This window comes from Antennarius striatus, chromosome 21, assembly GCF_040054535.1.
Source record: "Antennarius striatus isolate MH-2024 chromosome 21, ASM4005453v1, whole genome shotgun sequence".
Lineage (NCBI taxonomy): Eukaryota > Metazoa > Chordata > Actinopteri > Lophiiformes > Antennariidae > Antennarius > Antennarius striatus.
This window is the reverse complement of record NC_090796.1, coordinates 7,365,618-7,390,646: the sequence shown is the minus strand read 5'-3', so window position 1 is coordinate 7,390,646 and position 25,029 is coordinate 7,365,618. Positions and strand designations below refer to the sequence as shown.

The window sequence follows — 25,029 nt, the reverse complement described above, 5'->3', positions numbered from 1 at the left end:
AGCAGGGAGTACGGATCGTCCCTCCGGATAACACCGTGTCGGTGGAAGATGTTCTGCTGGCGGTAGGAGACCAGGTGGGTCATGAAAATGTTTTATATGCTTCGAGGATGAACAAAGGCGTCGTTGTCTTCCTAAAGGAAGACCAGAACGTCTATCAGCTGATTGAGCGTGGTGTGATCATCAATCAGCTGTTTGTTCAGGTGTCCCCACTGTCTGCACCATCCACGCGGATCACCGTGTCAGGTGTCCCGCCGTTTATTCCAAACGAGTTGTTGGAAAATGGGCTCCGTCGGTTCGGTAAATTTGCCAGTGGCTTTACTGAAATAAAATTGGGTTGCAAAAGCCCTAAACTGAAGAACGTGAAGTCCCTGCGCAGGCAGGTGTTCATGTTTCTGGACACACCCGATCAGTCTCTGGAGGTGTCCTTTACAGTGAAACACGGGCACATGTCCTTCATGGTTTACGCTAATTCAGGGCAGATGAAATGTTTTGAATGTGGTGATGTTGGACATAAACGTGCACTGTGTCCGCGCAGGCAGCGGGCGTCCGCTTCCGCGTTACCCGAGGAGGGCGGCGCCGCCTCTGCCGCGGTGGAGGCTGATGATGCTGTAGGGGCGGAGGGGATCGCGTCCGCGGTTGCGGAGCGTAGTAGCCAGGTAGCGGCTGAAGCCGCTCCGGGTGTCGGTCGGCACGTGTCCTCTGAAGCGGCGCGTGGTGACGAGGTAGCGGTCGGAGCCGCTCCCGTTGCTGATGCGCTCTTTTCCGAGGTTGCGGCCGGTCGTGTTAAGGCGGCGGCGAAAGCCGCTCCAGATGTGTGTATGCTTGTATCATCGAATGCAGCGGTCTCTAATGAAACGGTGAAACGTATTGATGTAGTAGAAGAAAGAACTAATGTAGTTGAATCGTTGACGGAACGCGATTCCGTGGATACCGAAAGTGTTTCCGTACTTGTGCAAAGTAAGAGGTCTAGAAAGAGATCTAATAAGAGATCCTTGGAGGGACAGAACCAGGCTGAGGTTCAGGCTGATCAGAAGCTGGTCTCCGGAGCTATGGAGACCAGCAGCGGCAGCACCTGCTCTCTGACTGAGGTCATTGAGACTTCTTCTCAGACGGGTGATGTTGCTGCTGCCACTCAAAAGGATGTGAATGAGAATGTCAGTGAAAATGGGAATGAAGGACAGATTGCGTCTTATAGCCAGGAATCAATTGTGAATGACATGGACTACGACTCTGAGTCGGATACAGTTTCTGTGGGAGAGTCTGCCAGCAAGCCTACAGATCTGTATTCTTTAGAGGACATTGTTCATTTTCTGGATGAAACATACAAAAGATCAACGGACATTAATGATTATTTTGATGATGCCGATAAATTCATTCGTTCGGTTAATATTATTAAAAGGAGGGTTGGTTTTGACCAGTTGGATGAACGAAAGCGATTTCGTTTAAAGAAACATATCACTACTCTGCGAAAGGAAAAAAAATCGGGTAAAATTGTCAAGAAAGTTAAAAATTCTACATGACCATGTACAACACGGTGTTTCATGCTGAACTTTGGGATCTTCTGAGCATTGGATGTTGGTTTTTGTCTGCTTCTCTATCCTATCTTTTCGTATGGAAAAACTAAAAATCGGTTCTTTAAACATCAATGGAGGGAGGGATAAGCAGAAGAGAGCTTTGGTGTCTGAAGTCATTACCCAGAAGGGAGTGGACGTGATGTTTCTCCAGGAGACTCATACCACTCCTGCTGACGACACAGATTGGACTTTATGGTGGGAGGGGTCGCTTGTCCTCAGCCACGGAAGTAATTTTAGTGCAGGTGTGGCTGTTCTTTTTAGACTAAAGGACAACATGAAGGTTTTATCCTCTTCTGAGGTGGTGAAGGGTCGGCTCCTCCTGGTTAGAGCAGAAATTAATAATTGTGTCTTTTGTTTTCTGAACATTTACGCTCCAAACCAGGGAACCGACAGGATAGACTTTTTTAACATTCTGGAAGAAGAACTGAGGAAGCTCCATCATGAACAGATAATTTTAGGGGGGGATTTTAACTGTACTTTGGATTTTACGCTGGATAGAACTGGCGAAGAGCCTCATCCACTATCCTCAAGGAAACTGAAGAGCATCATCTGCCAGGCAGATCTAGTGGATACGTGGAGGGTTAAACATCCAAAATCCAAACAATACACATGGTTAAAAGTAATAAACAGCAACATATGTGCAGCTAGACTAGATCGGCTGTACATTTCACAGTTTCTGACCTCCTCACTAGCTGACAGCAAGGTAACCCCCGTTGGCTTCACAGACCATCATTTTGTTTGTACCGATTTGATCCTTTCATCAGGTGGGAGGGTAAATTCCTACTGGTGTTTTAACAACAAACTCCTGCAGGATAGGAGTTTCTGTAGGAGTTTCCGGGTTTTCTGGCAGAGATGGAGGGAGAGACGGGTCGACTTCAATTCGATAAAGTTGTGGTGGGAGGTTGGAAAGACACAGATCCGGGTGTTCTGCCAACAATATACAGCTTTATCGACTTTCAAACTTAAGACAATCGTAAAGGAGCTTGAAGCGGACATTAATTCCTTAGAGAAGGGATTACTTCAGGACTCAAGACCAAACGCAGGTCGCTTACTGCAGGAAAAGAGGCAGGAGCTCAGCTCTTTCCTCCAAGAAAGAGTGAAAGGGGCGCTGGTCCGGTCCCGCTTCCTTCAACTGAAGGATATGGATGCTCCCAGCTCTTTCTTCTTCAACCTGGAGAGATCTGTAGCGCAGAGGAAGAGCATAACCTGCCTGCAGCTTCCAGGAGGAGTTCTATCTAGTGATCCAGCAGAGATGAGGCAGCACGTAATGGACTTTTATGCGGACCTCTTCGGGGCAGAAGATTGCAGCATTGAGAGTCGTGAGGAGCTCTTGGATGGTCTTCCTCAACTTAGTCAGGAAGAGAAAGCTGTTCTGGATCTAGACTTGTCTATGGAGGAACTCACTGCAGCTGTTAATCAAATGGCGCAAGGTAAGGCGCCAGGAATTGATGGCCTCTCATCTGAGTTCTATAAACATTTTTGGAATATCCTTGGGCCAGATCTGCACGGGGTCATCCTTGACAGTTTTAGAACTGGGTCTCTTCCTGTGTCCTGCCAGAGAGCAGTGCTCTCTCTACTGCCGAAGAAGGGGGACCTGACTTTAATCAAGAACTGGAGACCGGTTGCTCTGTTGTGTACGGATTACAAGGTGCTCTCCAGAGCGCTGTCCAATCGGTTAAAAGATGTTTTATCTTTAATGGTGGACCGTGACCAGACTTACTGTGTCCCTGATAGGAGCATCATGGACAATATTTTCCTTGTGAGAGACATTTTTGATTTGTGTCGGGAATATGGTGTTAATGTTGGTATTGTGTCACTAGACCAAGAAAAAGCTTTTGATAGGGTAGACCATTCATATTTGTTTGCTGCACTTAAAGCTTTTGGTTTTGGTGATGGGTTTATGTCTTGGGTTAGTTTATTGTATAATGGTGCACAGTGTATGTTGAAGATGGGGGCAGGGCTGAGTCGGCCGATTCCTGTGCAGCGAGGGATCAGGCAGGGCTGTCCTATTTCAGGACAACTCTACGGCCTTGCCATAGAGCCCTTGCTGTGCAGATTGCGAGGGCGGCTCGGTGGTTTTTCAATACCTGGATCCCTCGATTTTGAGCGTCCTCCTGTTTTATCCGCTTATGCTGATGATGTTTGTGTTTTTGTGTCAACACAGGGGGATGTTCAGAATTTGAGGGATACTCTGTCCTTATATGAAAGTGCCTCATCTGCACGGGTGAATTGGGGAAAGAGTGAGGCATTGTTGATAGGGCAGTGGAGGGATCAAGTGGTACCTACATTGCCTGGAGGGCTTAAGTGGGGGAATGAGGGGCTAAAAGTTTTGGGTGTTTTTTTGGGCACTGAGGGCTTCAAGAGGAGGAACTGGGAGGGAGTGAAGGAGAAAGTGTGCGCTAAGTTGTCTAGATGGAAATGGTTGCTGCCCCAGCTGTCATATAGGGGAAGAGTTCTGGTTGCTAATAACTTGGTTGCCTCGACTCTGTGGCACAAGCTGGTTCCTTTGACTCCACCGTCCGGTCTATTGGATGAGATCCAAAAGACTATTGTGGACTTCTTCTGGTCTGGCCGGCATTGGGTCAAAGCACCAGTGCTCTACCTGTCGGTTAGTGAAGGAGGACAAGGACTTGTGGATGTCATATCTAAACTTGCCTCATTCCGACTGCAGACAGCTCAGAGATTCCTTTACGGCTGTGGCCCTAGCTGGCTGGATTCTGCTCGTCTGCTGCTGAGGAGAGTGGGGAGGTTGGCCTACGACAAACAGCTGTTCCTGCTTCGTTCAGAGGAGCTGGACCTTTCTTGGCCGTCTTCTTTTTACGCAACTGTTATGCAAGCCTGGAGGATGTTTAACATAGCCCGCACTAAGCCTGAAATACCAGGACTGTGGCTATTTGATGAACCTTTATTTTTTAATGATTTTTTAAGAACTGACATTTTGCAGTCAGTTAGCTTGAGGGTTAAGCTGAGGGGAGCTGGCTGCACTAAACTGGGGCATCTGATGGGGACGACGGTCGATGCCCTAAGGGAGAAGTGTGGCATCAACTCCATCAGACTGGTTGAGAGAGTGGTGGATGAAGTCTGTGCCGCCCTACCCCCTTCATTAAGAAGATCTGCAAGGGACCGGGACCTCTGTAATCAGTGGAGCGAGGAAGGCATTTATGTTTTTCCTTTGGTGACAATAACCCCAGCCGTTGGGGAGTGGAGGGAAGGAGGAGGCCAACTCCTGACCTTGTCGACACCCATACTTGGCAGTTTTAAAGAGGCTAAGAAGAAGGAACTCTATGTGATGTGTGTGAAGATCACGCACATTAGGACATTGGGAGGTGTAGGGGAGTCGAGGTGGGCCCGGTTTTTTGGCCCAGATTCTTCCCCGAAGGGCAGTTGGCGGAGCCTGTACAAGCTGCCTGTTGAGAAACGGGCAGCGGACCTCCAGTGGAGGGTTGTACACGGGGCTATAGCCACGAACAGATACAGGGCGCACCTTGATCCTGAGCTGGGGGAGGGGTGTATTTTTTGTGGAAATTGCGAAACCCTGGAACATTTGTTTGTGCAGTGTGCCCGGTTGGTGGCACTATTTGATATACTAAAAAGGTGGTTTCGGGGTTTTGGAAATGATTTTACGTTTGATCTGTTTATCTTTGGACCAAAATACTCAAAGGTAAGTAAGCCTGTTATTGTGTTGCTAAATTTTTTGTCTGCAACTGCCAAACTTGCGATTTGGATCACACGCAGGAACCGGACTCGGGGAGCTGGTAGTACAGAAGTTGTGCCTGTCATGGTGGGACTGTTAAAAACCAGACTAAGGGTTGAACACTCCTACTACAAAATGACGGACAACTTGATGGTTTTTAACCAAACATGGGGTGTTGGGGAGGTTTTATGTTCTGTAGGTGAAGAAAACTCTTTGGTATTTAATTTTTGATCAATCTCTTTGATGTTCTTGTTTTCTGGTCGTTTTGATTTTTTGATGTGGTGACATGATGTTTAGTTAAATGTAAATAAATGTTTCTTTGAAACCAAAACCTCTCCTCTCCTCTCCTCTCCTCCTCTCTCCTCTTTTCTGCTCTCCTCTTCTCTCCTGGAGGGTGAAAATTGGATTCTGTCCATGTCCATAATGAGGAGATGTAGAAGAATAAATAGATAGCTCAATAAACACTTTGCCTCTTATTGCTTCTCCTCCCCTTTACTCCACAACCCTCCCACCCTTCTTCTCACCACGTTTCACTCCTCCTCTTCCCTCCTGGCTGTCGTTCTCCTTCTCTCCAATTCTTCCTCACACATTCATGCAGTTTGACCCGTCTGCGCAGCTCCGAGTGAATATTGTGGAGGCTTGTGTGTATTCACACTGATTGTGTTTTGTTTGCTTAGGCAGTGTGCGTGTGTGCGTGTGTGTGTGTGTGTGTGTGTGTGTGTCTGCACGCGCTTGTGTGTGTTTCATGAATATTCTGTTTCATCTGCCGGTGCCATGACAATGACAGAGTTAATGACAGTGACAGATGTAAAGATCTTTCTGTTCCGTTGCCCCTTGTGAATGTGTGTGTTGGTGTGTGTGTGTGTGTGTGTGTGTGTGTGTGTGTGTGTGTGCGTGTGTGTGTTTGTATGTTTGTGTGTTCGATTAAGGAAAAATACCAGTATACATCAAATAAACTACACAGCTAATATCAGATATATCACCGCACTTCAAGGCATGGTTTCATCATCCCAGAAATAAATCTATTCAGCACACACATTTTTCCACAACACAGTGTCAGCCACTCTGCTATGTACCAATCTAAACCGAAACAATCCGTCTCTGTGCAGGTGAAGAAATGCCGACCTTCGACCTCCATAGTCTAGCGACTTTGGCGGCCGCCCGTGCTCTGGAGATGGGGGGAGAGCTTATGGGTCCAGGGACAGGCCAGCAGTGTCAGATCAGGAGAAGGCTGAATCTGCGTCGAAAGTGCAGCTGGACACCAAGGCATGAACCGGTGAGACTTTTCTGGATGCGTTTTTCTTTTTTTTCTTTCATTTTTATCCACGCAAACATAATTCATCCACACTTACAAAGATGAACAATAGAGCCACACTTCGATTGTTCTTAACTAAACTTGGATACATTTTTTTTTGTAGCAACTCCACTGACAGAAATGACCACAAAGCACCTATTGATCATTCTTAGTGATGCAAATATGAAGATCAAAATCAATCATTTGTACCTGTATAGTCTGTGTTTTTCATGCAAACACTAGTTTAAGCTGCCGTGAGTAATAACAGACACTATCATTGCCTCGTTGGTAATAAAGCGAACATTGAAACTTAAAGCAAAATGAGCTATAATCCTTTTTTTGTGTGTGTGTGTTTGATTCTTGCAATTTTGCATTAATTCAAAGTATGTAACAGGAAATAATCAGTCCACATCAGATCTAAAAACTGCTGGACATAAATCAGTAACATTTTCATTTCGCTTATTTTCACATTCTAAGTCCATTTCATTTTAGGCAATTTTCAGTCAGTTTGCTTGCATTCACCTGCAGTAAGACATGCAGCTGTCTCCACTTCAGACCAAGATGAGTTTTTTGGGATCACCTGCGTCCTTTGACGCAAATGATCTATTTCTTTCTTTGAATAATACAGCCAATATACTGTATATGATAGAGTCTAATAAATGTAATTTCATCAAAGAATTTGAAATATGATGGAAAAAAAGTTATTGTGCAAATGATTAGCATTTTATAAGTAGTTTGTGCTCTGTTGAAGCTAACCTGCAGCTGGTTGGCACACAAACATCTGCAGTGACCAAACTCAAGATGCAAGGATTACTGAACTCGGTTTTGGTTTAGCATTGAAACACCTCTGCTGTGTTTGTGTGTGTGTGCGTGTGCGTGTGTGTGTGTGTGTGTGCGTGTGCCAGGTTTGCCCAGTGAAGGGCTCCATGGAGACGATGGGAGGGGAGGAGCTGTCCATGCGTGTCCAGCTGGCTGAGCTGCAGCGCCGCTACAAAGAGAAACAGAGGGAACTGGCCAAGCTACAGAGGAAACACGACCACCAGTGAGCAGAGACAACACACACACATACACACACACACACATGCTCACTTTGTCTAAATTGCATTCCAACATTTGCAATTTTGTTGTCATGCTGCATCATCCTGAGCTGCCTCCTCACACCTTATGTAATTTGACCTGCATCCGATACAGGTTAGCTCCTGATTTCTTCTACTGTCTGGACAGTATCTCATCTCTCTCTCTCTCTCTCTCTCTCTCTCTCTCTCTCTCTCTCCCTCTCTCTGGCTCCGTCTTCCTCCCTCTCTGCAGGAAAGAGGAGACATCCCGTAGTCCTGCCCGTCGTGGGCCCGGCCGCCCCCGCAAACGCAAGTCAACCCCAGGCGCTGCAGAGAGCTGCAAAAGGCTCCGGTCAGTCCTCTGGTATCTGCGTCAGCTTAATCAGTGTGATTGGCAAGCCCAACTCATTCATCCTGATTTCTGTTTGTGTTTTGAGTGAAAGGCACGGTTGATTTTCAAGAAGTTCTTCAGCTGAATTGATTCGAATGCTCTATGGATGATGATTTGCTTGATTGGGCGCTGAAGAGAGCTGCTGGCGTGCACGCACACACAAATACACACATCAGTTTATTTGATGGGAGATGTAAGATGGGTGTGATTGTAAATGAGAGATGGCAAAGGAGATGAGGCCTTCATTAATCTTCATTAATCACTTTTAATCATATTTATCACTTGCATTGATTATGTCCTGAGTCCTTGCACACCTCAAGCATACATTAATACAACTGGACAAAGTCTTGATGTACAGTTATTACAGTGATAAACGACTCAACACCACCCCTTCTCAGCGCAACACACACACACACACACACATACACACACACACACACACACACAAACACACACACATTACTGAAGGCTTTCAGATATTTCACACTTTCATATTCACACACATTCCCGCACAACCTGTAAACACACACTCTGTCACACACAACCAGCATTCAACACTCATAATGATAAATGTGTTTTCTCATTCTGCCCCACCTCTGTTAGCATGAGCACCCTTCGCCTTGATAAAATGATTAGAGAAACTCAAGGTTTGTCACGGTTACCATGATTGGAAACCGCTAATGAAAATGACAGTGGCTTTAGTCATAATGCTCGTGCTCCACACACACAATCGCACAGAGCTTGTTTAATTAGTGGCTCTGGTTGCTACGTGCCTGAGCTGTGTTTCTGTTATCACTAACGTTGAATCATTTGTTTATGCTTTCATCTTCTGATCATTTGTGGGCGTAAGTGAAATGCCGAGAGAGAATGAGTGATAGAGAGGAACAGTTCGCGCTCTCAGCTGAAGATTTTTGTGAATATACACCTATTCATTAAATGGCCAAAAGTATCCGGATAAAAAAATAAATAAATCAAATACTGCTTTTCAGTAAGCTTTGTCGGAATTATTTACAGGATCCAGCCAGCGCAACACTTTGGGTGTCATATTCAGTTGTATTTAAAGTGATAGAAAGTTGTGAAAATTGATGGAAGAATGCTGGAGTGGGAAGTTCAAACCTTCATTTTCTCCGAGCGACTCATCCTGCTTCAGATTGTAACTACAGCCCTGAATGGTGTGGAGGGATGTGGCTTCAGCTGCTGTTCCAGTGAGAGGAAACCATGTTGACACCTTTAGGCCTGACTGACAGCAGCATCCTAGTGCATCATTTGTATTATCCCTTACTGTCGCTGGCTTTGTGCACAGAGATGCTGTGATATTCGACCAAGAAAAGGTTTAAAGTTTGCAAGTATTTGTGTATATACATTTGGTTATACGATCAGTAAATGTATGCCTCCACTGCACCGTTGAGGATGTGACGTGAGGTAAACCTTGAGGTTTAGACGCTCAGAGGAAGCGGGATGGATAGCAATAGATGGATTCGGTCTGTTAGGATGGATAAATAGATCATTCATATTTTTTGTCTCGATATTTTTTATAGATAGAAGATTGTTTCTTTTTCGTTTCTTTTTACCCTCTCCTCTTCGCTCCTCTCCTGGGAGCGGAGAAGCTGAGAGCTAAACCATCCCTCTGTGGGAATATAAGATTCACCTGCCTCAAACAACAGCTGCTATCTGAGCATGTGTGTGTGTGTGTGTGTGTGTGTGTGTGTGTGTGTGTGCATGCTGGTTGCCTGTGGTGTGAGAGAGCATGCATACAATGAAGGAATGACAGAGAGAGAGAGGGAAAAAAGAGAGAGAGAGAGGAAGGGAGGAGTAGTGTTCAATAGAGGTTAGTGTTTATCGATTGAGCCCTGAAGCTCCGGTCAGCGGACAGACTCCCTCGAGACGGCTTCTTCTCTCCCTCTGTCTCTTTCCTTTCCCCCTCAACCACCCCCCCCCATCTCTGTCTGCCTCTTCTCCCCCTCTCCTTTGCGCTAGATAATTCTTTCATGTGGTGACTTTCATATTCACATGGCTGCTGAATATTTCTGTGTTCTCCATCAAACTGAGCAGACGTTCGGCCGAAGCTGTCTCTAAAATTATCAAAGTTATGAGACGGAGGAAAGGAGAGAGAGAGAGGGAGAGACAATGAATGAGTGAAACTGGAAAGAGGAGTGCAGAGCTTTGCAGAAAACATCATACTTTGTGATTGGATTCATTCTGTGATCCATCTTATATCTGGTAAATTCTCATTCATTTGTCTTTTGTCTATCAGGACTGGGCTGAATTTGTTGCAAGAAAAATCCCGGAAGAAAATGTCTAATCATGGCTTCAGCAGCCTCAACTCTGCACAGGTCAGTCCCTTTGCGGTCTCTCCTCTTTCATCCACACACCCTGTGACCACCACTTCCCGTTGCTTAACGTTTTTTTTCCACTTTTGTGAGCGTTTCAATGAGTGGAAACAAATGAGTCAATAATTACTTCCACTCTGCGTCAACAGATTAAAGCTCGCTGTAAGCACAGAGGTCGTCCTACTGCCCTGAATTCCAGGTTGGCCAGGCGGGTGAGCCACCTGAAGCAGAAGGTCGTGTCCCAGCGAGTTGCTCCATCACCATGCATTCTGCACCGCAAAGGAGCACCTGGTGAGGAGGAAGCCTCCAAGAGTCACTTCAGGCAAGGGAGAAAAGGTGGGTGCAGAGGGAACGTAGGCACACGTGCATTAAATACATCCTTAAGTAAAAAAATAAAATGCATACTAACCCTGTGCTTGTTATCCATCAGACTTGCAGCGAGACTGGGAAGCTGTTCAACCCGTAAAGAGGAAGAGGGGTCGAAAACCCAAAGTAATGTTGGGAGTCAACACAAACAGACCTCACCACAAGGACAACCAGGCCTCTGAGAAACAGGAGGAGAAAAGCGAAAGCGAGAGCTCAGAACACGGTGAGTCACTGTTCGGGTCACAGACGAGGAATTTTCTGTTGCGTCCTCCAGCCAAACTAGATCCTGCAGTTGGTAACGCAACATAAAGAATGTCATCTCAGCAATGCCTTGGGCTTCATTACGAACCCTTTAGTTGCAAAATTAGTTCCTGGTAAGAAAAGGTTTTGCAATGAGCCTCTGAAACTCAAAATGAGATTTGCATATTGGAGCTCATAAGCTCTAAAATGTGTGAGTCAAGCTGATTTGGCTGAGAGCTCAAAGAGCATCAACCAGTCATTTGTATATGTTGTCTGCAAGAGGATGTCTGTTTGTGTTTTTGTGTGTGTGCACACATTATGAGAGAGTGAGATGCCTTCATCGGGGGGGCCTCCTCCCATTTCCCATCTCGTCTGTCAAACCGTTAAAACCATTAACAACTTGCCACAGGCATGCAACACAGCCACCCCTGCCCTCAACACCATACGGTAACGTGAGCCCACACTGGCCTCGATCAGAATGTCACACCCCCGGTCTGCCTCTCGCCGCTTCAGCTTCCCAACCTTGTGAAAAGGCCGACCTCGGAGGCTTTCGTTGAGGAGAAACGATGATTCTTCTGACTTTTAACGACAGCCTCACGAGGGAAAACAGTCTGATTTCAAGCTACAGGAAAATGACAGAATATGTCCGACCTTTATGGCATCGATACCGCGGAGAAGCAGCGCTCGAGAGTGTGTGTGTGTGTGTGCGTGTGTGTGTGTCTGTGAGGCAAAGTGTTGACGAGAATGCCGTGTTAGTGACAAGTGTGTCAGAGATCTGTCGACACGACCCCCGCAGTCAGTGACACACAACTGCCAATAACAATCAGTGTGTGTGTGTGTGTGTGTGTATGTATGTGTGTGTGTGTGCATGCAAGCAGAGCTACACGTGTAAACATTTAGTTCACAACATCATAGTTAAAGAAGAAATCGTTGTGCAGCTATTAAGATATGATTGATTAACAAATGTGGCATTTCTCTGCCGATCGTCCAACTTTTGTATTCACAGTGATGTAAGTTCAGCCACACGCTTGTGATCTGGACCGTAGGTGTTAGAGAAGTACAAAGAGCTGCTGTCAATACATCTCATCAAGCATGGCACTGGATTTAGCTAACAGTGGCTCATTTGAAGCCTTCTGACTGATCATATTGATGTTGCGATTCCACAGAGGAGGAGGAGGATGGCAGCTACGATAGTGACGATGGAGCTGGTGACATCAAGATTAGCTCATCCTGTAAAGAAGCTCCTGCAAACCCTGCAGGGATCCTTCCTTTTTCATGTCAGTCCTCCAAGCTACAGTCAAACCAGAAAGCCAAGAGTAAGAGACCGGGGCCTCCAGGTGAGATCTTCACACGTTTTACATATTTATAGTTTTTCCATGTGAAACAACATAAATGTATTCAGTGACTGTTTTTCACCAAACATGATGTACTTAGGGGTTAAGAGAACATTTTAAAAATGTTAACTTTGGTTTCATGTAAATGGCTCCAATATGATATAATTTTATCTATTGAACAATTTTATCACTAAAGTCTGCTCATAACTTCTTATACTTCCGTACCTAGTGTATTTAAACAGCATCTCTTAGGGTATCTAATATACTAATAGCTACTGACATTTTTTAGACTGATCTCTCAGCTTTAAATTCCATGATGTCCCGTCCAGCTGCAGGCATGGGGGGTACGTCACACACAGATCAGAGGAGAGCACTCAGAAGGTCCAGCCTCTCTAACACGGGGGACAGGGGACGTCCAGACTACCTGAGGACTAAAAAAGCGTATATGCCCAGCTGGGGCGTGTCATCATTGGGCTGCAGCTTTGGGGACGGCCATGGGAATCACGGAGCTCTGAATGAAGCCAACAGGGTCGGCAAAGAAGCTGTGAGGAGGACTTCAGCGGGACAAGTCATTCTGGGAAAGGTGAGACATTTTAATCGTGAGCATTTTCCCTACTTTACTGCCTCACATCTACTCTGCTGTTCAGAGGAACTAGACAGCATAGCGTTTATTATATTATATCATTTGGTACTCCAGGAAAATAGCATTTTTAGGTTGAAATGCACATGGATATTCTTTCAACTGGGCAAAATTTGTTTTAAGTATCCACAGCAATTTAACTTAATGGGCAAGAAGCCATACAAATATTATGTTGTAGAATTTAACAGTCATTTAAGAGGGACAGAATGTGTGCATGACACAGCTGTTTGGTTTCTTCCAATCGTTTCACATGGGTGCACATGAGAAGAGGAAGTTGAGAAGTGAAAGCTTGCCAACATTAGAGGTGTGACATTCAGGTTTTATAATACGCACGGTAATAAATTACAGCTTTAACAGAGATGTTAGTGATTTAATTGCTTCATTTATATTAGTCAGTTAGAAACAAGGGACATGCCGTGTTTTTCTTGAAACAAACCTGGCAGCAGTTAAGGTTCAAATAGCAGCCGCCCGGTGAGTCAAAGAGGAAAGATGACTCGGAGGAGGTCACTCCCTCTGGCCTTCTGTTTCATGCATGAAGGATGAGAAAGATGATAGAATTAACAGAACCCCCTCACCTCACGTTCACTCTTTCATTGTTGAGGTGAGCCACACCCTGACAGAGTGAGGGTGAAGTGAAGTCCTGCAAATTCTGTCTAACACCTCCTACAAATAACAGGGCCTCCCAACAGGGAAATGTTTAGCGTAAATTAGTCCCTCCGTGAATTATGTTAATGTATTGGCTCTTGTTATATGTGTGTTTGTTGCTTGCCTGAGTGTTGCACAAACACACCACCTGCCTGTTGTATTTGTGCAGGCAGCCGTTGTGGAGACACACACACACACACACACACACACACACACACATACATACACACACATACACACCCACACTGCCAACAGTTTTATCATCCTTGCCCTCTGGTGACGAAACTTCTGTCAAAAATATATATGATCTCTTGATGCGGAAAACTCTACACACACAAATTGTGTTCTTTTCTTTTGAAAGCTTAAATGCAAGCAGAAACCTGTTGTGTGAACTGACATTCAATCATCAGTCATCAGGCATCTTTAGATAGACAAGCCTAAACTGGTCTGGTGATGCATAGTATGTGGTTAGTGTGTGTGTGAGTGTGTGTGTGTGTGTGTGCGTGTCTGTGCGTGTGTGTGTGCACGTGTATATGTGTGTCTGTGAGAGTGTGAGTGATAGTGGCAATATAAATAGGGTTCAGGCTTTAGATCACCGAGCATCTACACAGTTGAAGTGCCCTTAGGCCCATCAGTTCATGAGCTGCAGTAATCGCTGTGAACTCTGACTCCTGAGTGAACTGTGACAAGTGAAGAAAAGAGTTCTGTAAGGTTAATTCAAGTATTTTATTACAAGAAGCCGCAGTTTTCATTGATGTTTTCAATGTACCGCATGTATGTCTCAGCTAAAAACTTGATTTACCCACCTCCGGAGTCTGCGTACTGTTGATTAATTTGAGCACATACTGGATAGAAACCACATCCTGCTTTCTACCTGCTGATGTCCTATCCTGTTTTGCGTCCAGGCCAAGGGCCACGCTGTTAGCCGGCTCATGCAGAGCTTTGCAGCTGATGATGGCTTTCGGTTGGATGAGGAAAGCAGCTTCTCCGAGGGCGAAGAGGAGGAAAAGGAGGAGGAGGAAACAAAGGAGAAAATGCTAATCCACCTCCCACCCAACATGCCTTGCAGAATACCCGGTAGGCACAAACTGTGACACGTTATGTGGAATTATACACACACATGCAAATTTTAAACCCATGCTGGACTTTTTTTTTTTTTTTTTTACATGTGCATACTCACTTCTGTTACTATATTTCACTTTACATAGCAATTATTTAACACACCCACAAATTACGCATATCTCCCTTTTTATAATCCACAACCATCTATCTTTCCACCCCATCCTGTCTCTACAGCTCTACCAAATTGTGTGCTGAGTAAAGAGATGTTAGTGGACGGGCTGAAGATCCTGATATCCAAAGAGGATGAGCTCCTGTACGCCGCCTCCGTCCAAACTTTGGACCTTCCTGACATGTAGGGCTCTGCTTTGCTTTTCTCGTTGGCTTTCTGTAGACGCAGACACATAAAAGAAACCAGGATTTCCCCACAGTGTTATATAGCAGAGTAACACAACCTCACGTAAAACATAAACCACTACAAACTGAATGCTCAAAGTCTGGCTGCATAATCATCTCGGCTTCCAGGGGAAAACCCTTGAGTTAGTGCTAAAAAGATATATTGCATCAAAGGGTTGTCTTATTGACAAACAAGTTGAAAACTTATTTTACAGCTTTATATACCCGGCAGCTGTTAGAATCTTAACAAACAAGAAGTCTAGAGAACTTGTAGCTCAAGACACAGAGCAGTCGCTGCCAACACAGCTGCTAGAGAGACAAATCTGAGAACATTTGAGTATTTTGAAAAGAAAACCTTCAGATTCTCATCAGAAACCATTGTTAAAATGCAGGCTTACATATTGAAATCTTTTATATTTTATCTCTTAGATTCAGTGTTGTCATTGAGGGGGAACGAGGGAATCGCCCCCGGATCTACTCACTGGAACAACTACTACAAGAAGCTGTGAGTTTCAGTCTTGACGCCCTATAGCATCTGTTAGATTCAGTAGATTTTTGGTCTTGTTGTGCCGGGCTGCTCCACATGTATTATACAGAGATTGTTGTGATTCTTCCAGGTGTTAGACGTGCGGCCCCAGACCGAGGCCATCCTGACTGCAGGAACCCGAGTGTGTGCCTACTGGAGCGAGCGCTCTCGCTGTCTTTACCCTGGATATGTCCATAGAGGTGAGTAAAGCGAGCTGACAACCTCAGTATACACGCTTAGACTGGTGTGCTCCCATCCTCTCATGCCTTCCATCCTGTGTTCTGTACTTAAGGAGGCTCGGATGAAGAGGAGAAGGAAGGCAACGTGATGGTAGAGTTTGATGATGGAGACAGAGGAAGGATCTCCCTTACAAACATCAGGCTTCTGCCACCCGGCTATCAAATTCACTGTGAGTATGGTTTCAAAAGTAATGTATGAATGAATGAATTTATTTTTTGCTATTTGACATCTCCTCTTCGTCAGGTGCGGAACCTTCTCCAGCGCTTCTGATCTCATCTGGTCGCCGCGGTAGACAAAGTTCCACCCAGGAGAAGAAGGAAACACCCACAGATAAACCAGCCAATGAGAATTCAACAGGAAGGTCACAAGAGAAGAGACCAGGTGGGCTATTCTCTGGATTTAACGTTTGCAACTCCTTCACTGCACGCAAGTTTTACTCATTCAGTCATTTTTAAGTACTGTACTCGATATCTGACTCTTCAATAGTCTTTAGTTTACAATTTGTGCCAGAAACTAGAAGACTGTTTATTAAGATGCTCCCCTCAGATGTCAAACATCATTCAGACCACACAGCCGTAATATGGGTTGCTTGATCAGTACTGGTCTGACTCGTAAACGCATTGACAGGCACTGACACATAGCCCTTAAGGCCATAACAAAATATGAAAAGCAAGGCTCCACTTACAGTTCCAACTGTCAAGCAATTATCAGATGCCTCCGAGTGAGAGGGGAGAACGGCGTGGAGGCACATTCATGAAAATACTCCTGAATATAAGTTCCTTGTTTGCGACCTATCATGCAGTCTCTCTTTGACCACATTAATCGCTGCTCAGTGGAGTGTCAACACAATGTTTTGCATGGTTAAGCAATATAAATATAATACGTGACTCCTGATGACAATGAAGCTGAATGGACAGACAGGTATTTGGTTTGTTAATGAATTTGTCTACTCTTAACCAGCCAGGTAAAGATTAAAGAGATAAATTCACCTCAGTGTTTCTCCAAAGCTCATTTTCCACAATTAATCTCTGTTAGATCTTATCGATCATAACTCCTGTCTGTTGCTATTTCGTGTTTTAGTTGGCAGACCGAAGAAAATCCACTCTGTGCCTAAGACGTCCAGCACGCCCACATCAGTGACAGACACCGTGACCAAAAACAGTACTTCTTCATTGAACTGGTCTGCTCCAAGAAAGAGACCACCAGTGGACTTCTTCCTCTTCAACGGAACCTCCCGTAAGACCCAGAGGAAGATTCGTGAACGAGACTTGGGGTTCTTTCATCGGCCTGCGTCTCACCCTCTTGTGCCTCCCATACCCATCAAAGGCATATTTGGCTCTCCTTTTGAAGGTGACTCATTCAGTAGCATCGCCAATGGCTATTCCACCTTTGGCAGCTCTGTTGTCGGGCGGCAGGTTACCACCGTAGCTTCTGTGGGGCTCCGAGACTCCTTGTCCTCTGCTTGCTCCTCAGCTGTCGCCACAGCGATGGCGGCTGTAGGCAGGAAACCAGTGAGCGAACGTGACAGGAAACAGTACATGGTGAAGCTTGACCATGAAGGAGTGACCTCTCCTAAAACAAAGAACAGCAAGGCTTTGCTTCGGCTCGGGGGAAGTGGAGGGAGAGCAGGGAAGAGTCTCTCCTCTGCAGGAGCGCCACTGCGGTACGTCCACCCGGCCCCACTGGTGAAAGACAGTAAGAAGTGTGGAGAAAGAGACGGTGCCGGATCCCATCCAGAGACTCTGAAGGGAGGTCCTCCTTTAAGAAAAGATCTTCTGTCAGCAGGTCTTGGAGTCAAAGGGGGGGAATACAACCCAGACTACCCGAGTGACTGCCCTAGCTCTTACTCTGAGCTAGATGAGGATGATGAGGAAGACGGTCAAGATGCTGAGGCGCGGGAAAGAAGTTCAGCAGTCACATCCCACCGTAGTGGTCGTTTCCTCTCTCGTCTCTCAGTCTGCTTCTCCTCATCTTCCTCCTCTTCTTCCTCCTCTGGCTCCATCTCCTCCTCATCCATCTGCTCCTCAGACAATGACTCTTCTTATTCCTCTGATGAAGAGTCCTCCTCTGTGCTGCTGCGCCGTGCGCTGCTGCAGCAGGACAAACAAAAGCAGAGGCAGAACATGAACTCAGACCTCCTCAGCCCTGACCTGACAACCTCCAAATCCTCTCCTGCTGCCTCAGCCCCGACTCATCGCTTCATAGCTAAAGCCAGCATGGCCGTCTCAGGGTCAAAGGCATGGGCTGACAGAGTAGAAGACAGGAAGGACTTCATGCCAAAAGGAAGTATAGGGGCTAATATTAGCACAGCTAAAACCCAGCTGAAGAGGAAAGAAGGAATTCCTAACAGCCACCATCAGAGTCAAGTTAGTCCTATGAACCAGCAGCCAAAAAATGAGTCAAAGGACCTGACAAAAGTCAAGAGGCAGCGGATGTCTTCACCTGAACCTCTCTCCAACATGACTCCTAACCTGTCGGGACGCCAACTCTGGAAATGGTCTGGAAACCCCACGCAGGTAGGCTTGAAGAAGAGCGGTGAATAATCTATGTTCTTTAGATTGTTGTTTATCTAGTCTTTTAATAGTTTTAATCATCATACTTCAGCTCATTTTCCAATTATCAGTTGATATATTAAACTGGTCTTTTTTATTATTTTTTTCCATTTCATCTCCGTCATATCTTGATTACACAAAGTAAATGCAGACATCGCATGTGAGAGATCTTGGAATTTCATATGCTCCATCAGGTTTTAACACTTGCTTGTGTGTGGATAATATTAGAATGTGTCATCCAGATTATAAAATCATAATCCCTAGACAACAACACAAAACAGGTTGGGCAACTGCCGCGGCTGTGTGCCATATTTTTTCCTTTATTAAGTCGACAACGTCTGTCGACTGCTGTGTGCAGCTTTTGACAAAGCTGACCCTCTGGTCCGTACATTCCTGCATGGGTCATACAAACAGTAATTATAATTACTGTAATCATAATTTCTGCACAACATTCATTAGCAGTGCATTTCTCAGATTGTGAATGAATTGTTGGTGTGACAAACACACTCCTGTAAATCGATAGGACCAGTGTTATGAGCGCCGTTGGTAATAAATTGCCATCCCACCAGCTTGTCTGTTGCCTCGAGGCTTTGAAAGTGAAATAAAATCTTGACCGGATTTTTAGCAAAAACGACTAACATCCTACTAGTAACCAATGTCTGAAAAGAGACTCATGGTGAAGAAAAAACCCTCTCACAGAATACATTGACTGAGTGCTATTTTTATTCTCCTTCCACAACAGAGGAGAGGACTGAAGGGTAAAGCCCGGAAGCTTTTTTACAAGGCCATCGTGCGGGGCAAGGAGACAGTGCGTGTCGGGGACTGTGCTGTGTTCCTGTCACCTGGCCGGCCCCAGCTGCCCTATGTGGGCAGAGTGGAGAGCCTCTGGGAGTCATGGAGCTCCAGCATGGTGGTCAGGGTCAAATGGTTCTACCACCCAGAGGAGACTCGACTGGGGAAGCGGCACCGTGATGGCAAGGTAAAGACCAGGGTGCGACAGTGGAATTCCTAAAATGAGAACCGTCAGCGACTCTCGCCTATAAATATATCAGCACTTTTTTTATATTCCCTTTCCCATTTTGATATGAATCACTGAACCTCGGCTTAGTTGATGAACCTGTTAACATTTCAAGCATGGAATATTCAATGTAAGGTTTTTCCCTCAGAATAAATCTCTGCTACACAGAAGGTCATTTTGCATTTCTCTCAGCATTATTAGTGTTAGTTTGCTTGGAATCATGATTGTCTGGTACAGCGTATTATTTTCTTGATTTCTCAAACGTTCTTCCTTTCTATCCCAGAATGCCTTGTATCAGTCGAGTCACGAGGATGAGAATGACGTACAAACCATCTCCCATCGCTGCCAGGTCATCAGCAAGACTGAGTACGACCATCTGATGTGTGAACGCAAACCCAGCAACACCATCAATGACCTCTTCTACCTGGCTGGAACCTATGAACCCACCACAGGACAGCTGATCAGCGTGGATGGCATGGCCATAGTGTCGTAGCACCATCAGCTAGAGACGAATACAAATACTGACCAGAATTCCGGAGTTGACTACTTCCAGGATTGGCCTTCAGAACAGAGCAGGGGTCGAGAGAAACTAAGACAAGGAGTTTTAGCTCTGCGTATTGAGTTGTTCCTTCTAAGAAAAGGATCAAGCCCACTCGTGCCCAGCAGAACTAGTCTGGGTTGTTCTGGGGAAGTCTGATCCATGTCAGATTTAAAACAATTTTTAATCACATATCTGAAGTTCCTTGTTTCAGTGAGGGTCTGCAGCCTTCCCTGTAGCTGAAATAAAAGAGTATCTTATCATCATGACAAGATTATGGCAACAAAAGACCAGCTACCAAGGACATTAGCGGTTCAGAGTACAGCCGTTTCGATATGCCGTGCAGACTAGGCTTTGTGAAACAAAGACTGCCTCATCGGGCAGGAGAAACTGTATAGAAAGGAGAGCAAACCAGTGCGCTTTACTTACTGTAAACTGGTACTGGGTTTAAGGTGGTCGCATTGATGAGATGATGATACATGACTGGGAGATTCCCAACAGGACCAAAAAACACTGGTAGTTCTGACTTTGTGTGTAAATGAGTGTGAGTGTGTTTGCGGAGTGGACACAATGACCCCTTTTGGCATTTAATGAGCTCTAAGTAAATTGTGCTTTGGCGTATGTATGTTTGTACTGGATGTGTGGCTACGCACATTCAGTAAATCAGTATCGCTAACACTCTTAATATTAATCTGTCCAATACTTAACGTGCAGAAACACGTAAAGATTTCTTCTCCTGTCAAGCCATACACGTCAATACCTCTCTCTCGCATCCTGCTACTCAGGTGCGAAGACACATGTACAGGTTGTCGGATTGTTTATTTGAATGGAGCGTGCATGTTGGTGCGTGTGCATGGGTGTGTGTGTGTGTGTGTGTGTGTGTGTGTGTGCTCTTTGTACAGCATTATGCATGGTAAACCATGTTTTTCTTTTGCAGAGATTATTTTATTTAGATTTTTTAGGGTGAGTGGGGGTGGGTTTGAGAGGGTCTGACAGAGGGGGGAGGTTGGGTTCGTTTCCTTCTCCCTCAATGCACTGAACAGGATTAAAGGTTTAGATTTGGGGTCAAACTGTAAAACTGATGTGAAGACTTTGTGGCTGTAAGCCCCGCTTTAGGCGAAGGGTGGATGTGATGAAAGAGTTTTTCGGAAAATGTTTTTATAAGGAAATCAGAAAAAGGCTGTTTTTAAACACGTGTCCACATGTTTTCTCTTTACTTCACTCTGTTTTTTTTTTGTGTTTTTTTTAACAAGTACTGGAAAAGAAACTGAGTTTCTGCTGTTCTTCGATCCTAAAAGAATCTAGTTCTTTTTGTATCTATTTTAGCCTGTATTCATATATGAAATGTAGATATTTATCAGGCATCAAAAAGAAACATACCAAAGCACCTGTGAGTTTACGCTTCACTGCATTAGAAAAAACAAAACAATTTTATTAAAAAGATAAAAACATTCAATCAAATCTGATTCCGGGACCCCTGCAATCACCGAGGTATTTTTAATAGTGTTCCTCTCATCTGCTCATGTTCATCCAGCGTTGCTATGACAGCCTCTGAGAAACATTGCAGCAACATTGTCTGCACACTGCCCAGCTGATGCACTTGAGGTCTCTATGGCAACCAGGATGGCATCACGTGACTGTGAAGGACAATCAGAGCCAATCAATGGGACAATGTTGAGAGACGAAATTACAACATACAGATCAAATCACAAATTATGCTTCTTGTCACTTTTTATTCCTGCTTTGCCAAAAATGTCTGTCTGTGTGTTTTGTGTTTGCTTGTTTTCCTCATTTACGATTGTCTTTCTGTTTATGCAAGCCTGTGATGACTGTTTGTTGACAGTGTATAGGATGTACAGGGGGGAATGAACGTGAATGCCTTTTTCTTTTTTAGGACATTGACTAACTTTAACAACAATGTTGCTGTTACACTGCAAAGCAAAAGCTTTAAAAGGAATCTAATGTGAAACTCAGTTTAAAGATATTACTTTTATGGGTCTTTAATTGAAAATTTTAAAGCTGTATTTTCTTTAAGAAACACTGGATTCAGTTCTAACCATCACGTCTTGACAGAAGCGACATCATTGTGTTTTTTTAGACCCACTGGAACCTTCTTTTTATAGATAAGATATCCTACTAAAATATATTATGTAATTTCAGTCACTCTTTAGGAAATATGCCTCAATGTTTCCATGTGTACAAAAGGAAAAAGTATTTATCTTAATTTTATTGCCTTTTGTGTTTTATTAAAAAAGAAAAAGATTATTTTTGTCCCCTTTCTGCTGAGTGTGTGGAGTCCTAATACTGTCTTGTGTTAGTCAATGACGATCATTTGTCTGCTGAAAGAAAATGGACCAGAAAAGAAAGCATGGATGAATAGGAAGGGGAGGGGAAGAAAAGAAGAAAAACGCAAGGAGAGGAAGCAATTTGAAACTGTAGCTGCAGCCGACAGAAAAGGGAAGAATAGGGAGAGAATGGGAAACTGTATCCAGTGGTGTTTGGTGGGAGATGACAGCGGGATAGAGTCTCCCCCCCGGCTGTACAGGTGGGTCAGGTATTCAGAATAATAAAAACGGAACAAGACCATTAAGAGGACAAAATGAAGGTATCAGCTTCCAACTTGCAAAGATTTCAACTTTGTGCATGTGAGAATATTTGTGTGAGAACACACAAATACTGCTTACATGTTGTCAACGTGCGCTAGTCTGGTTTATACACTGCATAAATCCTTACAGTCCTCACGCACACCTGCACTCACATCGGTTTTTTTGCTGTCCCCTATGCGTGTCTAAGTAATCGTTTGTGTGTCATGGGAGAGCTGGGAAGAACACTTGAGATTATCCCTGCAGGGTGTGGAGTTTCTGGGATAAAGTGCATAAAAATTTACTGCATTTTATTTGAGACTTCCTGCAATATATTCACACCTTCTTATCAGGATGTAAGCAGAGCCTTTGTGACGTGGCTTATTGCAACATTAAAGTCTCAATAGTGGATTTACCTTTGACCTCAAATTGCAATCTGGTTGCCTTATGGCAGCCTGTGAAGAAGACTTGAAGACAGCGTTGCCTTGAACATCGACCGCAAACTCTATTTCACACTAGGTTGTGTTGGTTTTTTTATTTTTTATTTATGTCAACCCCCATTTTGGATGTTTTATCCTTTTTCATCTTGGCAAGCAGCTTTCTCCATTTTACTTGTCAATACAGGAAAAGTTGCCTCACCTCTTTTTTCCTTTTACTTAGCTAATGGTCCTTGGCCATCGTTTGAAATCACATGCACAAATTCAGACTCTTTGTCCAGTGGTATGTGTTTGCGTGTGTGTGTTTGCTTTCCTTTTGTATTCTGTGTTTAGGCAGTTTAACATGCTATTGCAAAGATATGAAACTGTACTCTTGCCAGTGTGACCATAAACACACACACTCACCCACATATGCACCCATTTTACTCACTGTTGGTCTTTTACCTCGTCCTTATTGGCCCCTCAATCAGCCAACGGCTTCAAAACACACAGACATTAAGTGCAGTTTTTGAGTGCTTATCAGTAGGTTTGCGTTGGGCTTATCTGGTTGACATTGTTAAACTACTTTACCCCAAATGCCACGGGAGATAGGGGCACAATGAGAGGGTGGTTTTGCCCTCTGGGTTAATGAGGGAAGCCTTTCACATTGTAAGAGCAAACATGCCGCGAGATGATTTGTGTGTGTGAGTATGTGTGAATGAAGGGTCAAGGTGTCAGAGCAAGGTGCGTCTGTTTTTTCTACCTTTTTCTTAGTTTTAGGTGGGGGCTGTGGAACGGGGCAAAGTGTGTCACCAAAGTAGAGCAAGAGAGAGGCTATATATTGTTCACACTCAATACGTGTGTGCTTATATGGGTGTAACTACATACTCGTATTTATCCATACATCCATCTGTCCACCGTACTGATGGATGTGAAAGAAAATAGAGAAAGGAGCTGCGTGTAGAAATACTAAGAACTAGTGGTGTGTGTGTGTGTGTGTGTGTGTGTGTGTGTGTGTGTGTGTGTGTGTGTGTGTGTGTGTGTGTGTGTGTGTGTGTGTGTGTGTGTGTGTGTGTGTGTGTATGTGTGAATTTATGGTGGAGATTTTTGGATGGTGGCCGGGGGTGGGGTGGGGGGGGGGGTCCCCCAATCCAGAGAAAGCCCTTCATTTAGATATAGCCTTAGCCTGTCACTGAAGTGAATGAATGACTGGCAGCTGCAGCAGGATGTAGTAGCTCAGTGTATATAGATAGTGTGTGTGTGTGTGTGTGTGTGTGTGTGTGTGTGTGTGTGTGTGTGTGTGTGTGTGTGTGTGTGTGTGTGTGTGTGTGTGTGTGTGTGTGTGTGTGTGTGTGTGTGTGTGTGTGTGCGTGCGTGTGTGTGTGTGCACACGGTAGGGTATATTCAGGTCATTGAGATTGGGAGTACGGGGTTCAGCACTCGTCTCTCTCAGCTCATCCATCGTTCACATGAGCCTCTATTCGCTTGCCACCAGTATCTGTCTTGCTGTGTGTGAATGTGTGTGTGTGTGTGTGAGAGAGAGAGAGACACACACACACTGTAGATGTCCATATAGCCAGTCTGACTCATTTGTAATTGTGCAACGTATTCTGTGGCAACAGATGGTAGGCTTATATAAATCATACATTCTTGGAAGTGTGGAAGTCATGTCCATGTCCTCCTACATTACAACACCAACAAACCTCTATTTTTTTTTCACTCTCCCTACTCTGGGACTTGCTACACTCTCCTGGCTCATTTCAGAGAAAAATACATTTATCTTGCACCCTTGCACTCTGAACAATACCTGGCCTTTTTCAGTACATTTGGGAAATATGATGAAAAATAATTACCATAATCTAGATAATTTGAACATTAAAATACATATACTGTATGTGGAGGGCCAATATGTAGTGAACTCCTGTGCGGTAACAGAGAAGACTAGAGTCACGACGCTGTGACCAATATGTATCTGAGATGACATCGAATCAGTCATTCCAATTGATTTCAAATGGAAATGTTCTTTGATAAATCATGAACTGCTGATGACAAACACAATGTTTTAAAAGCTAGGATGAGGTTTTTAGGCTCCATCGGTATTATTTAATCTTGCATCAGTGAAACCACACAATCGTGCAG

The 25,029-nt window shown here is 44.6% G+C and overlaps 1 protein-coding gene across 3 annotated transcripts in view; it reads left to right on the top strand.

The window, feature by feature from the left end:
- The window catches only part of bahcc1b (BAH domain and coiled-coil containing 1b), a 65,556-nt gene extending 43,401 nt beyond the window's left edge, over nt 1–22,155 (top strand). For all 3 annotated transcript variants that reach the window (XM_068305298.1, XM_068305297.1, XM_068305296.1), the window contains 17 exons: nt 6,378–6,544; nt 7,468–7,604; nt 7,871–7,969; nt 10,263–10,341; nt 10,488–10,674; nt 10,769–10,927; nt 12,111–12,281; nt 12,608–12,861; nt 14,469–14,640; nt 14,860–14,977; nt 15,448–15,523; nt 15,636–15,744; nt 15,837–15,953; nt 16,028–16,165; nt 16,865–18,300; nt 19,079–19,315; nt 19,638–22,155. In XM_068305298.1, the coding sequence (XP_068161399.1) occupies nt 6,378–6,544; nt 7,468–7,604; nt 7,871–7,969; nt 10,263–10,341; nt 10,488–10,674; nt 10,769–10,927; nt 12,111–12,281; nt 12,608–12,861; nt 14,469–14,640; nt 14,860–14,977; nt 15,448–15,523; nt 15,636–15,744; nt 15,837–15,953; nt 16,028–16,165; nt 16,865–18,300; nt 19,079–19,315; nt 19,638–19,847 (3,866 nt within the window). In that variant the 3' untranslated portion in view covers nt 19,848–22,155. The remainder of the gene's footprint in view (nt 1–6,377; nt 6,545–7,467; nt 7,605–7,870; nt 7,970–10,262; nt 10,342–10,487; nt 10,675–10,768; nt 10,928–12,110; nt 12,282–12,607; nt 12,862–14,468; nt 14,641–14,859; nt 14,978–15,447; nt 15,524–15,635; nt 15,745–15,836; nt 15,954–16,027; nt 16,166–16,864; nt 18,301–19,078; nt 19,316–19,637) is intronic.
- The last annotated feature ends 2,874 nt before the right edge of the window (nt 22,156–25,029 follow it).